The following is a 14,237-nucleotide window of genomic DNA, read 5'->3' on the forward strand; positions in this document are numbered from 1 at the left end:
CTAATTGCAGCTGGACGCGATGCCAAATGGTGAGTTATGGTAATTCCAGCGCTTCCTCCTGCACTGAATGGCTCTTTGAGTGAAAAGTGTTTTAGCTGCAGCCTTGTGAATCCTCCCCTTCTCCCTCGGAGCAGGCACCACGCAGGTCCCCAACTCTGTGGTACCGGCTGAGAGAGTGTTTGCAACCCGTGCCAGTGGTGGTTTGCTGGGGCACAAGATGGCCTTGTCTGTACTAAGGGGCATCTCTGGCCTTTGCATAAGACTCCGGCGTCCTGTGTCTCCCCAGGGGCAGCATGTCAGGTCTGCGGATCGGTGTGGGCAGCAGCAAGAGCGTTGAAGCGGAAGGAAAAGGTTAGGGGGACTCTGCGTGTCCTGCAGCGACCATTAGCCTTTAACTTGGGATCCCCCCTTCACCGCAGCCTGAGCCACGGGTTCCTGGCTCTGTATACCTGAGGGGTTGGAGCCGCTCCCGTTCCGTGGCGAGCTCTCTGAGCCCCTAGTCTCCTTTAGGAAATGTGGTCATGGAGTTCTCTGTGTGATCCTGTGTGGAAGTCTCAGCTCTGTTTCCCGGGAGCTGGGAAATATGACTCGGGGAAGGATGAACTTGACACTTTTGTGGGCTTTTGCAGGTTTTTTCATCTTGTTTTTATTTGCAGATGTTTTTAATTTTAAAAGTGGTGCCCGTGTCTTGTTGGGTGCGTGCGCCCTTGGGGGCAGGGTGAGGGGGGTGTATTTCCACAATAAAATGCCTGGCTCTGCTTGGGAGGAAATGACCTTCCCCATTTCTCCCGTAGAACTGTAAGGAACTTTGGGCCAGATCCCGAACTCAGCTACGTTCATGTAAATCAGGAGTAATGACATTTAAATCAGTGGAATTGCCCTGGAGTTACACCAGCATGACTGGAAAAAGAATCTGACCCTCCTTCCCTTCCATCTGTGTCTAAGACCCCTGTGTCCGAGGGGTTCCCTGCGGTGGAGTAGATGCTAGTTCTAAGCTACAGCGTTGTCTTTGGCTCTGTGGAAGCCCTTTCATCTTCACCTATTGTTGGAGGGTCTGCAGCGGCAGCTGCCCTGTTGGAACTACACAGTTTCATAGGAATATGGGGGTGGGAAATCCCAGGAATGTGGAAGGTTTGGACTAGCAAGGGCTCCCCTTCCCGGAAGGGTAAGCGAATAGGGATGGGCAGCAGGGCAGAGACCAGGGTGGAAAGGCAATGAGAGGAAGGATGCAGGGAGATGGGGCCGGTGACAGTCTTGATCCCAGCTTCAGAAAGGAAGGGAGGTGACCAGAAAGCATCCCTGGGGAAGCTGGGTAGCTTTCATTGCACACCGGCTCTTTATTGCAGCAGATCGGTGAAGTGCGCGTGGCAGCGGTTGGTGGGGGGACGGACAACGGGGAGCAGAGGGGAAGTCTGCAGCTGGGGACGTCTCACTACCGACAGCTTTAACAGTGGGGACCGGCCCCTTCTTTGTGCCCAGCCAGTGCGAGCTATCAGCGAGGCCAAATGTGCTCAGACGAGTTACGCCTCAAAATGTGGCTGTCTCCATGTTGCTGAGTTATGAGGTAACCACTCGGGTCTGACAGGGGTCGCTACTAGCCGGAAAAGCTTTGGCACAAAGAATCTGATTTCTCTCCTCGCGAGCGCTCTGTGCACTGAATGGCTGTATTAACCTCGAGCCCTAGAAGGGTTTGAGCAGAGGGCTCCCTGGTGAATTTGATCAGAGCAAGTAGAGCCTGAGGGCAGGTCTACGCTAGAAGTGCTCCAGCACCGAGGCAGCTGCACCACGACTGGTGAAGACGCTCTGTGCTGACGGGAGAGCGCTCTCCCGTTGGTGTGATTACTCCGCCTCCGTGAGAGAGCATCTCCCGGCGATACAGCACCAGTGCGGACAGTGCTTAGATCGCTGTAACTTACGTAGGTCGGGGGAGGTGTGTCTTTTTCACACCCCTGAGCGACGTAAGTTAGATCGACTCAAGCGGTAGCCTAGACCTGCCCTGAGTCTAAGAAGGCAATCAAGTTCCACGATGGCGACATGGAACCGTTGCATCGTGCTCTCTTCCACCCTGTCTGGAGGTGCCTCTTCCGGCAGAAAGTTGGATCCGATTTCCCCACCCCAGACTGTAAATCTTCTGTTGTCTCCAGTGTGTTGGGTGAGGTTCTAATGGGTGATTAATGATCCGGGGGTTGCAGTAGTGGCTCCCGGCCATGATTAATGCAGGATAACAAATCTGAATGCATTGTGTAAATATTTATACAGTACACATGCATGTGCCCCCTCTGCCTTGCAAGTGAAAACCTCCCAATAACAGCTCCTGTGATCTCCCTGCCAGTGTGAGAATAAGAGGCAGGGTGAGAGAGAGTAACTGGGGTTTTCTCCTGCTCGATGTGGGACTCCCTCCTTGGGATAACTCCCATTGGTCACGTTCACGCTTCTAATGGCGGCTTCCCCCACTTGGGAGTCTGCTCAGCAGATCTCCTGAGAGCAAAGATCTACTAGGCCAGCGGAATAGTCTCCCAAGAGAAGACTGCGGCATCCCGGCCACTCTGGGCTTTCTGAGCGAGACTGTGGGATCTGTGGGTTTCAATCTCTTTCCATTGAGATTAGCCATTTGGGAAGGACCGAATAGTCACGACCCCCAAACTGAGAGCCTGTGTGCTAGATGGTGTATTGCAGGGAACAGTCCTGCCGTGGGTCAAGACCTATTTTATTACCCCCCTCTCCTATGTCTTATACAGCCCCCATTGCTGTAGTGTAGGGTGACCAGATGTCCCGATTTCATAGGGACAGTCCCGATTTTGGGGTGTTTTTCTTATATAGGCTCCTATTATCCTCCACCACCTGTCCCGATTTTTCACACTTGCTGTCTGGTCACCCTACTGTAGTGTCTGAGCCTCACAAGTATTAATGGACCTACCCAGACAACACCCTTACTATGATCCCCATGGTACAGATGGGACACTGAGGCACAGAGAGGTCAAGTGACTTTCCCAGGGTCACAAAGGTAGTCTGTAGCAGAGACAGGAATCGAACAGAGCTCTCCTGAGCCTCAGTCCCGTGCCTTAACCCAACCAGCCCACCGTTCCTCTAGCTCGTGCGAAGCCATCTGTACAATACCTGGCGGTAGAGAGAGATGCAGCTACTGATTCTCTCTCCTTTTAGGGACTGTGTCGTCATCACAATCCTTTTAAACGCCAGCATTATTCTGCTCATCAGCATAGCTTCTGTGCCCTTCGCTCTTGTGAGAACCGGGGGTGAAAGCCAGCCTGGGAAGGAAGCAAAACCAGAATAAGACCCCACAATAGCTCATCAGCCAGCTTACAGCATTGGGGGTGGGGCCTGTACCTGTCAGTCCCTGGCTTGGGCTGAAAAGTCAACCAGTCGAGCTAATTACCCCCTCGGGAGTGGCAATGGTGGCCCTATAGCTGAATGAATGAGACGTGAGCCGTAGACATGTTCGTGTCTGCTGCGGCACATGAGGACTCTCTTATTCACTTAGGGTATGTCTACACTGCCGTAAAACACCCTCCCACCTCGCAGGGTCCAGAGCCTGGGCACCAGCCCGAGCCCGAACGTCTACACCGCAGTTTTACAGGCCCTGACATGGGCCAGCGACGGGTGTTTAATTGCAGTGTAGACATACCCTTAGGGACCACATAGTGAAACGCCAGAAGGGAACCAGGTGAATAGCCTATTACTCATAAACCACAGTCAGGGGCTGTCTGTTTATAAATGGCCACTGTCATTAAAACCTCCAATAACTCTGCCTCCTGCTGTGTTAAACCTTTGCAGCCAGCAGACTGCGTCCTCCTGGAGCCGGGGTGTGCGGGGTGGTAGGGAAGCCAGGCCTTTCCTCCACCTCCTACCTGGTGCTTATCCCCTGCCATCGGTACATCGCCTGCCAGCGGAGCTGCTGCTGCTCAATTGCAACAGGGCTGGTGGGCACCTTCTAGACAGTGAGCGAAAAGGGGGTGAGGCAGGGAGAGGAGGGCCGTGTGAAGCAGACGGATGGAGAGAAAGGGAGGGAAGAAGAGAGTGAGGTTAAGCAGGGGGAGCTGGGAAGGGGGACCAGGTTGGTGGGCGAAGGAGATAGAAAGGGTGGGGGGTTGGGGGGCAGAAGAAGGGGGAGACTGGCAAGAGGAGACCTGAGGGGAGAGAGGAGGAGAAGGAGCTCTCCACTCTGGAGCAAGGAGTCAGGAGGATGGGCTACGGGTTAAGTCACAGGCTGGGATACAGGAGACCTAGGTTCCGTTCTTGGTTCAGCCACCGTCCGACCTTGGGCCAGTCACCGAGTCGCTCTGTGCCTCATCTGTGCAGTGGGGATCATGGCCCAGCCCTGCCTTACGCAGGGGTTGTGAGGATAAACTCCATTGCTGAGAGGGGGGCCGGATGGAGACCTGGGCAGAGTGGAATGTCTCCAGCAGGGCTGAGAACCCGCTTCCGGAGACCAGGGGAGTTTAGTCACTAGTCATTGTGGGGGCTTGGTGCTCTCTGGCTGTGCCGGGGAGAAGGCTGGCTGGGGAGGGAGCGGCGCTCTCTGACTGTGTGGGGATTCCCGCACCAAGCCCAACAGCTCATGGCTGAACTTGTTTGTACTGATCCTGATCCAGCTCCTGGTGAAGTCACCGGGAGTCTTTCCACTGCTCTGAGCGCCGGCTGCGTCAGGCCAGTTGTTGGCAGTCTCAGCAGAGGCCAAGGGCTGGAGGAGGCCTGGAGACTGATGGCTCGCCCCTAGCGGGGCTCCCTCCATGGCTCGGCTGAGGCCCATTGATTGGGCGCAGTCAGTGCGTGCGGCGAGCCTGCCTTGCCGCTGCCCGGGCTGCACCCAGTCAGTGGCTACACCGAGAATTTCAGTCTCTCAGGCTGATATTTCACCTGCAGAACAGCAGCAGCAGCGGGCGCAGTATTGACAGGTTGGGTGTTTTTAGCGCATCTCCAGGCAGTGCAGAGATTCGTGACGTCGCTTGCTTTCTTCCTCTTCCACAGATGTTGACGAATGCGTCGAGGGGACTGACAACTGCCACATTGATGCCCTCTGCCAGAACACCCCCAAATCCTACAAGTGCATCTGCAAGTCCGGATACTCCGGGGACGGGAAGCATTGCAAAGGTAAGGAGCACAGCTGGGAGAAAAACCAACCCAGGCTATGAGTGTGTTCTTAAAGAGTTAGCAATTGGAAGTTTTGTGAGTGCTGTGCTGGCTGGAGTGAAAGTCGATAGGTGGCTCTTTAAAGCCGGAGAGCTTTCTGCTACAGCTGCAGTCAGTTGTGCACCTTTATGGTCCTTTCCTGCCCAAATCCAGAATTCGTTTTGGTAAATCCATGGCACATTCACTGCTCTACAGCCAAAATGCTTCTGAAATAAATGTAGTCAAACTTTACTAATTCTGGGTCACTGAGAACGAAAATGATGCTTAAAATTGTTGATTGGCTCTAGTTTTCAAGGTATGCTATTGGGTCAGTATATACGACCCTTGACTTGGGAATGGCGGAGGATAAGTGAGTTATAAAGGGAAGGGATCTCAATTTAAACCAGAAATGACTAAAATACATCTTTGACTGGATCTATGAATAAATCTATGACTGGGTTTGGACAGTACTTGCTTTTTAGGCAAAACAATGAATGATGCAATCTGAAGCTGGTATTGCGTCATACATGATATGAATTGCATCATGTTATTCCTAGAAGTCATGGATGATGCAATCATAACGAAGCTTACATCACTCTGCTGAACAAATTGCCCTATATCAGCTCTAGAAATCATACAGTGTCGTGCTCTCTTATTTGTCAGTGTTTGATTTTGCAAAGGGACACATTTCTGTTTAGCCAAAGTGAGCAGAGATGCCTCGTACTTGTGTGAACAGTGCAGATAACTTCTGCTATGTTTGTGGTGAAGTGACTTTTGCATCACAAAAGCGCAGTATAACCACTATGGTTAAGAAAGCCTATCACCTTTATTTTGGCTGCAAAATTGGAGATCAGGACAAGAGGTGGGCCCCACACATATGCTGCAACACTTGTGCAACAAATCTTCGCCAGTGGTTGAACAGGAAAAGGAAATCTATGCCTTTTGCAGTGCCAATGATTTGGAGAGAGCCAACAGATCATCCCAGCAATTGTTACTTCTGCATGGTGCCTCCAGTTGGGAAAGGTGTGTCAAAGAAGAAAAAGTGGACTGTGCATTATCCAAACATTCCATCAGCTATACGCCCAGTACCCCACGGAGAAGGACTGCCGGTTCCTGATGCACCAGTATCATTCTCACTTGAGTCAGACGAGGAAGAGGAAGAGGATGAAACTTCTGGTCCTGAACCATCAATGTCACAGGACCCACATTTTCTCCCATCCTCCTCCTCTGAACCACACCTCATAACACAAGGTGAACTGAATGACCTTGCCAGGGATTTGGAACTACCCAAGAGTAAGGCAGAGCTGTTGGGCTCCAGACTACAGTAGTGGAATCTCCTGGCAGGTGATGTTAGGGTTTCCATGTTCCGTGACCGTCAAAAGGATCTTGTCCCATTCTTCTTCATGGAAGGTGATCTTGTAGCCTGCAACAACATCGATGGTGTGATGGCAGCCCTCAACATCGTTCACGATCCAGATGAGTGGAGACTGTTCATTGATTCATCGAAGACGAGTCTTAAAGCTGTTTTGCTGCATAATGGCAATGTTTTGCCATCAATTCCAGTTGGTCATGCAGTCCATATGAAGGAAACCTATGACAACATGAAACAACTTTTGAGGTGCATAAACTATGACCAACATCAGTGGCAGCTCTGTGGCGATTTGAAGGTTGTTGCTCTCTTGCTTGGTCTGAAGACTGGATACACAAAGTACTGCTGTTTTCTCTGCGAATGGGATAGTCCTGCAAGAGATTCCCACTACATCAAGAAAGATTGGCCACTCCGACAGTCATTGGAGCCTGGGAGGAAAAGCGTTCAGCATCCACCATTTGTTGAATCAAGGAAGATTTTGTTACCACCCTTACACATCAAGCTGGGTCTGATGAAGAACTTTGTCAAGGCCATTGACAAAACACAAGCAGCTTTCAAGTACCTCCGTGGAAAATTTCCAAGGTTAAGTGAAGCTAAGATAAAGGAAGGTGTCTTTGTTGGTCCTCAGATTCGTGAACTTCTTCGAGATGATGTATTTGACCATGCACTGCGTGGCAAGGAAAAGACGGCATGGAAAGCCTTCCAGTTAGTGGCAATAAATTTTCTCGGAAACAACAAGGCAGACAACTACAGGTTGTTGGTGGAAAACCTCCTCAAGGCATACAAAAGCCTTGGTTGCAACATGTCACTAAAGATACATTTTTTGCACTCTCATCTAGATTTTTTTTCCACCGAACTGCGGAGCAGTGAGCGACGAGCACGGCGAGCGATTTCACCAGGACATTGCAACAATGGAGAAACGCTATCAGGGCAAATGGAGCCCATCAATGCTTGCAGACTATTGCTGGACAGTGACAAGAGATGCTCCATTTAATGAATACAAGAGACAAGCCAAGAAGCGCCGAGTAGACACTGAATAGGACTAAACTATGTACATAATAGTTTTTTGCCTTTTGTTTCATAATAAATTTTATTTATATAACCCTTTTGCTGATTTTTAAAGTGTTACATAAACAGGACAGGTGAAATATTATCATGTAAAGCAACCATAAACACATGAAAAGACCTAGGTTTACAATTTATGATTAAAACTCTACTATCTACACAATATACATAGACATAAAATGTAAAAACTTAAATATCTTAGAAACAGTAGCCAATCAGTTGTTTTAATTGTCATATTTGAATTCAGCACATCAAAATACATAATAAATAGCACATTTTATCTCTGAAGCAGACGACTTCTCAAAAATTGTAGACCAGTGTTATCCGTAAATCCATGGCTGCTGCTGTGGAGGAGCGACAGTGAATCCAAAGTGGCTCTGTTTATACTACTGTTGCCTTGACTACTCAGACCAAAATGAGAAGCTGCAATTCTTAACCAATGAAGTTCTACTGTTGGATTGGATGACAGTCCTAAAAACAGTCCTGTCTACACTACTGCAGCTTCCACTGTTGCTACCAGCTGTGTCATTGAGGAATTACAGGTCCCGTTTTGGCCAGCACAGGGTCAGCCTGTGCAATGGCAGGTTCTGGGCCAGGAGAAGGCTGGGTCTTATTTTTAATCGAAGGGTGGAATTTGGCTCTGAATCTGGAATTTGTAAAAACAAAGCCGTGGTGGCATCACCCTCACACTTTTAGGAAAAGACAGATTCCCGCGATTGTATCTGTTTAAATTCTAGTAGGATCTACTGGATTTTGTTTTAAAGAAATCAGCCTTTTCCTGCTGTGTTTGCAACCCAAACACTGCAGCCTTGTGCTAGGGCATGAGACCCTGAAAACATGAAAAGGACTAGAACACAGGAGTGAAATTGACTACCCATTTGGCACTCTGCCCAGTCCCCTCAATCCTGTACCCTCTCTTCTGTGACCCCTGGGTAAGGTCCATTCCAAAATGATTTCACTGAAATGAAGAGCAACAATAAAATGGTTGGGCTGGAATTTTAATAGTCCTAGCTTTTTGCGTGATTTGAAATCACGCTCTGGGATCAGAATAGACTGGACACAAATAGCTGATGGATTCACAGAATCATGGGACTGGCAGGGACCTCGAGAGGTCATCTAGTCCAGTCCCCTGCACTCATGGCAGGACTAAGTATTATCTAGACCATCCTTGACAGGTGTTTATCTACATACAATCTAAGCTCAGAGATGCCTCACTGTGGAAACAGAGTGCATTAATAATCATCTTCAGCCATTTCAGGAAATCCATTTATGACTTCTTGTGCCAGAGACTCCTTGAAGTCCGCTAGCGACTTCACTATTGCTGTTGATTCTACATGGCGCTGATGCTAAGATACTGTGATGATGGGCAGCGGGGAAAAGCTAGGGGTAGCTATTCTCTGCTCTGAGCAATTCTTGCCTCGGGACTCTATAACTGATTACAGCATAGAAGAGATTCAAGTTTAATCTCTGTACCTTCCCTTCCCATCTTTTTCATCTCTCTATGTTGTTGGCACCATCCATCTTCTATGCCCCAAGCCAGGGACACCTGGTGGAAAGCTAATGTAAAGATCTTGAGAAACTTTCTGCAGCCATTTCTAGCCTAAGTTCTGGGACCTCCAGAGGGGTCTGAAGGGTAGATACTCGGTCAATAGCCAAAGGTCACTCCATACAGGCTGCTGTGTAAAGTGTTATGTCTGAGCATGACTGTGGCTCCTTGGGCCCCATTGTGCTAGGGGCTGTACCTATACACCACAAGAGACAGTCCTTGCCCCCAACAATTTACGATCTAACTGTAGAAGAATGGAAGTATTGTTATTCCCATTTTTCAATTGGGCAGTGGAGGAACAGAGAGATGAAATGACTTGCCCAAGCTCACACGTGGGGAGTCTCTGGCAGAATCAGGCACTGAACCCAGATCTCTGGAGTCTGAGTTCAGTGTTTTCGCCACAAAACCATCTCTTCTCTAAAGATGAGGGTTCCTACCCAATCGCACCTCACTTTTAGTTGTTGTAATCGCATTTAGCCCCAGTGCAGTCCATTGCTGGAAACGAGAGGGCATGGACTAGTAATGGGGAACCATTGTACAAGGTTCGTCTCCTGCACTCTGATTACGTTGCCCTCCATAATGCTTTCCTCTTGAGCACGACACCCATTCCTTTAAGCACCAGAACCAACTCTCGCCCGTCTCTGGAGTATCTTAGCTTCCACTGACATGGTGAATGGTGGAGAAACAAACAAAGAGATTAAAGAGACAACAGCCAGTCAGCTGAGGTCCAAATCTAGGTTTTGTTGTGAGGGGAGGAAGGCATTTCTACACAGCTTAATAGGAAGAGAAACATTGTTGTGAAGTTGAACAAAAGAAAAGAAAATGAGAACCAATTTTTAAAATGCAAATGACCCCTATATTTCCACTACCCCACACACAGCAGCATCAGACTGAGGCCAAGAATTTAACAAGAGCCAGGAAAGGATTGGATATTTACACGGATACCAAGCATATCCAGACTTATCGTAATTAATGATGACAAAATTTGGAAGGGATATTAAGCCTTATGCTTCAGGCTTAAGCTGACTTCTAATTATTAGAGACCAGGATGAGATCTGTGAGGTTCTTACAACTTTCTTTGAAGCAGTTGGTTCTGGCCACTGTCAGAGATGGGATACTGGGCTGAATGGACCTTGGATCTGATCCAGTGTGGCAGTTCCTATTGTTCCAGCCTTAGTACAGAGACACAAACCAAGAGAGGGAAAAACAGGCTGTAAACAGAAAGCGGAAGTGGCCAGGCTAGACTTGCTGTTGCAGCCGAGAGAGATGCAGAAAACACAAACTGCATCAGCAGTGGAAGGTTAAACTGGATTTAAGAATCCAAGGTGATTTCAGTGACCCAAGTAACGACTTGTGTTTTTTTTAATTATATGGGGGGTATCCGGAGTTGTTTTATGTACTGTGCAATCCCGTGGAAGTCACGGCTGTAAGTTGGCAAAGAGGTCAGCCCAGCAGTTTTGTCTGCACAGTGTTACTTTAAACGTATCCAGTTCTTTACTAGACTAGCTTACTCAGTGACCCATCCTGCCCTCTGTCCTATGGGCCCTACTGTCCCACAGCGAGAGTCCTGCTAAGGAGGTGGGGGAAGAGCGCTCACCATGCAGGATGTTTGCATCCCGTGCCCACCATGGAGCTGAGCTCCATGGGAGCATCCTCTTTCCCCACGCACGTGGGTTGCTGGGGCAGACCAGGGCTACACATTCAGAGTAATGGTGCATTAGCAGCAGGAGCAGCTGCAGATCAGCTACTCCTCTGTGGACACCCCCTGTGTCAAGCCCAGCTATCCTGACTTGGTGCAGAATGGGGTGGATTTTGCTCTTGGAGCCCACAGCAAAGGTCACGCTGTCTTTGCATGGCTTGTTCCATTGGTCATGAGCCGATGGCTTCCTTAGGACTGCGACCGTATCTGACGTTTGAATGCGTGATCTCTGTTTTGCATCCTGTGCCTGCTGACTCTTGGCTGAGGCTGACAACAGGCCTGTGGTTATGGTGCTTTGCTCCTGCAGAGCTGGTCTCAGTGGCGATGGCATGCCCACCCTTCCCGCCGTATTGTTGCCATGATGATGTGATGGGGAAGCCCCAGAGTAACTGGGGCAAGCAGCACCAAAATGCCTGTGAGTGGCACTAGCCCACACTGGGATGTGTGATGTTAGGGGACGTGCATGTCACCCTGACCATAGCCAGTGTGGTGACCAAGAGCATCATGTGTAATGAGTTAGCAAGTCTCAGTGAACCCCCTCCCGCCTAGGAGGCATGTAGCTGATCTGAGGTACAGCGATGGGCCTGGGGAGAGGATTCAGGTCTCTCACCGCTCTCCGGGCTTCTCTCCTCTCTGTGCAGACGTCGATGAGTGCGAGCGGGACGACAACGCTGGCTGCGTCCACGACTGTGTCAACATCCCGGGGAATTATCGCTGCACCTGCTACGACGGCTTCCGCCTGGCGCACGACGGCCACAACTGCCTAGGTAAGGGGTTGGCAAGCTGCTCAGTGGCGGGGGGTGGGGTGGGGCCGGTGTTCCCCACGAGTCTGCAGACAGGGAATCTGCTCCTGGCTGCAAAACTGTGCTCTGGAATCTCAGTGTGCACGTTAATCATAGGATCCATAGAAATGCAGGACTGGAAGGGCCCTCGAGAATTCATCTAGTCCACACACACACCCCTCGTCCCCCCCCCCCCCGTGCTGAGGCAGGACCAAGTACCCCTAGTGTGCCACTGGCTGAGTCATCAGCAGGGATTGACCCCACAGCTTCTGGATCTAAAAGTATGAGCCTGAGCTGAAGGACCAGCTCTAGTGGCTTGAAGGCAATAGCAGGCTTATAAAACCCTTATATGTGGTCTAACCACTGTGGGATGCACATAAAGCTGGGCTGTGTTAATAGGGGTTACATTTCAAAACAGGGTGTTTCTAGCTTTCATGGTTGTAGAGAAAATGTGACCCCAGTGTAGTTGATAGCTGGGTGTTTTCCTGAGTCTGCAGGCAGCCTGAAAAAAGCCTGCAAGTTGAATGGCTTGTTCCATTCATCTCATTGGGGTGTTAACCCTGACTCCTGATTCTGGGCATGAACCTGGGATGTGCTGAGCGCTTCCTATGAGTTGCTGAGAACCTTCAGCTCCCATTGATATCAGTGAAGTAGGAGGGTGGTCAGCCCCTCACAGGGTCAGGCCCATAAGCAGCAAGCTCACAGTTCTCCAACCTTGTATTGTGAGGCTGGGCACAGCAAATCAGCTCTCGTGGCTGAGAAGTCTCCGGTGGAGCAGCCAGTCTCCAAGCCATCGCAATGGACCACCTCCCCCCTCAATGTCCTGCCTCACACGGGTCCAAGGAGGAGTGGCTCGGAGCTGCAGGGTGATCCATGTTCCCTCCTGTGCCTCCAAACACGCAGTATGGTATTGCACAAATCCTCCAGCTGTGAGATTTTACTGCAGTGTTTATTGCTGTTGTGTCCCAGAGAGGAATGCAAGCTGCTCTAAGTGGCCAGTCCAGCTATCAGAGTTAAAGGGCCCCCCGCCCCTTCTCTAGGGTCAGGCAGACACTGCTGGGTTTCTTCACTAGAGGATTTATCATGGGAAGGATTTGTTGTTGTCCTGCGTCTGTTTTTAAACCGACCCTTGCAGAGCTCCATTCTCTGTCCCCTTTATCCTGGTGGGAAACAAGCTTTGACTCTGGGCTGGGGAAGGATGAAGCAAGAGCAGATGTCTGGCTCAGAGCCTCTGTGCGCCTCTTATCGATGAGACAGCTACAGCTATTTTGTGCACGGACCTGCCATTTATCATATGCCTGTACAGCCCCTAGCACAAAGGGGCCCAACCTGGAAATACTGCAATATTAATGGAGAAATAATAATACATGTTGATTCTTTTCCTTGGACTGAGGATGATGTACCTTCAAGGAGGCGGAGCTCTGTGTCTCCACCTGGTGGGAGGAGCTAAGACCTGCCAGTGGGGCAGGGGCAGGAGCAGCCGTTGCTCATGGCGCTGGTTATACTGACCGCAGCTGAGTTTCCTTCCTACAATCACCCCATCAGGCCAGTGACTGCCAGGGGATGTTCAGGACCCATAGGCTTGATAAGTGGGGAAGCTGAACACTTGCAGGATACAAGAGTCATCCCCATCCCCGTCCCCCCACACACACGCCCTAGTCTAAAGGGATGAGTGTGAATCCCAGTAAGTGAACCTAGACAGCTCCTGCCCCTCTGAGTCTACAATCTGTACTGAGCCCAGGTGGGCAGCCCCCCACGCTGGGGGTCAGTGGAACAATGTACTCCATGGCCCGTGGTGTAAATCCTGGCTGGTGGAGAACCTGCGGCGTGTCTAAGTCCCTGCTGTAGTTTTTGCCTCCCAAGAAGCATAATCAGGATGGTGCCAAGCTGGGTAATGACCATCTGAGACCTTCCCACACCCCATTTCCATCTGGAGCTCCCAGGTGTCTGGACCAGTGCTTTGCAAATGATCAGGACACTGGGGGCTCGCACGGGGAAGAGGGCAGCCTGGTGTCCTCAGTCGATGTCAGGTATGGGTATCTTGGAGGAAGCCCATGTCGCTTGGCTCTTCCTAGCCGAGCCAAGGTTCCTTCCTCCTGCGGAGCTGGGATCCTCAAGTGGGCCTTTGTGCACCAGCAGGGGAGATGACTCTGGCTCAAGAGCTTGGTGTAAGCTCGAAAGCAGTTGGTCCAGTAAAAGATATCCCCTCACCCACCTCGCCTCGCTAATATCCTAGGGCCAACACGGCCACAACACTGCAAACAAAAAAGAGTAAGTGTCACTTTTCTGCAGTATGGATGGAATCCAACTGAGATGAAACGGGGCCCCCAGAATCGGGTCCGGGCAATCCCTGGATGTCTCATTTTGCGCCTTCTGAAGAATCTTTTGAGCCCAGAAAACTGGCTTTGGAAATGTCCAGAGTCCCGTTCCACTGTACAAGCTTCCCAGCTGGTGTGATGCTGGCAAAGCCATGCACAAGGTCTCATGGAATGAAACAGAGGAGGAGACTCGTTCAGTACGACAGCAACAGTGTGGCCCGTCCCCAGTCCTTGGCGAATTCAGAACCAAAATACTGGTTCACTTTTCCGGTGCTACCCTAAGATCCCCCTTCCAGGGTTCAGGTGCCCCTTGGTACCGCCAACATGCCGT

The 14,237-nt window shown here is 50.3% G+C and overlaps 1 protein-coding gene across 1 annotated transcript in view; it reads left to right on the plus strand.

Annotated features, from left to right (window-relative positions):
• SCUBE3 (signal peptide, CUB domain and EGF like domain containing 3) overlaps positions 1 to 14,237 on the plus strand; it is a 99,417-nt gene that overhangs the window by 13,067 nt on the left and 72,113 nt on the right. The window contains exons 2-3 of the mRNA XM_065403191.1: positions 4,987 to 5,109; positions 11,448 to 11,573. Of these exons, the coding sequence (XP_065259263.1) occupies positions 4,987 to 5,109; positions 11,448 to 11,573 (249 nt within the window). The remainder of the gene's footprint in view (positions 1 to 4,986; positions 5,110 to 11,447; positions 11,574 to 14,237) is intronic.

Source organism: Emys orbicularis, chromosome 4, assembly GCF_028017835.1.
Source record: "Emys orbicularis isolate rEmyOrb1 chromosome 4, rEmyOrb1.hap1, whole genome shotgun sequence".
NCBI lineage: Eukaryota > Metazoa > Chordata > Testudines > Emydidae > Emys > Emys orbicularis.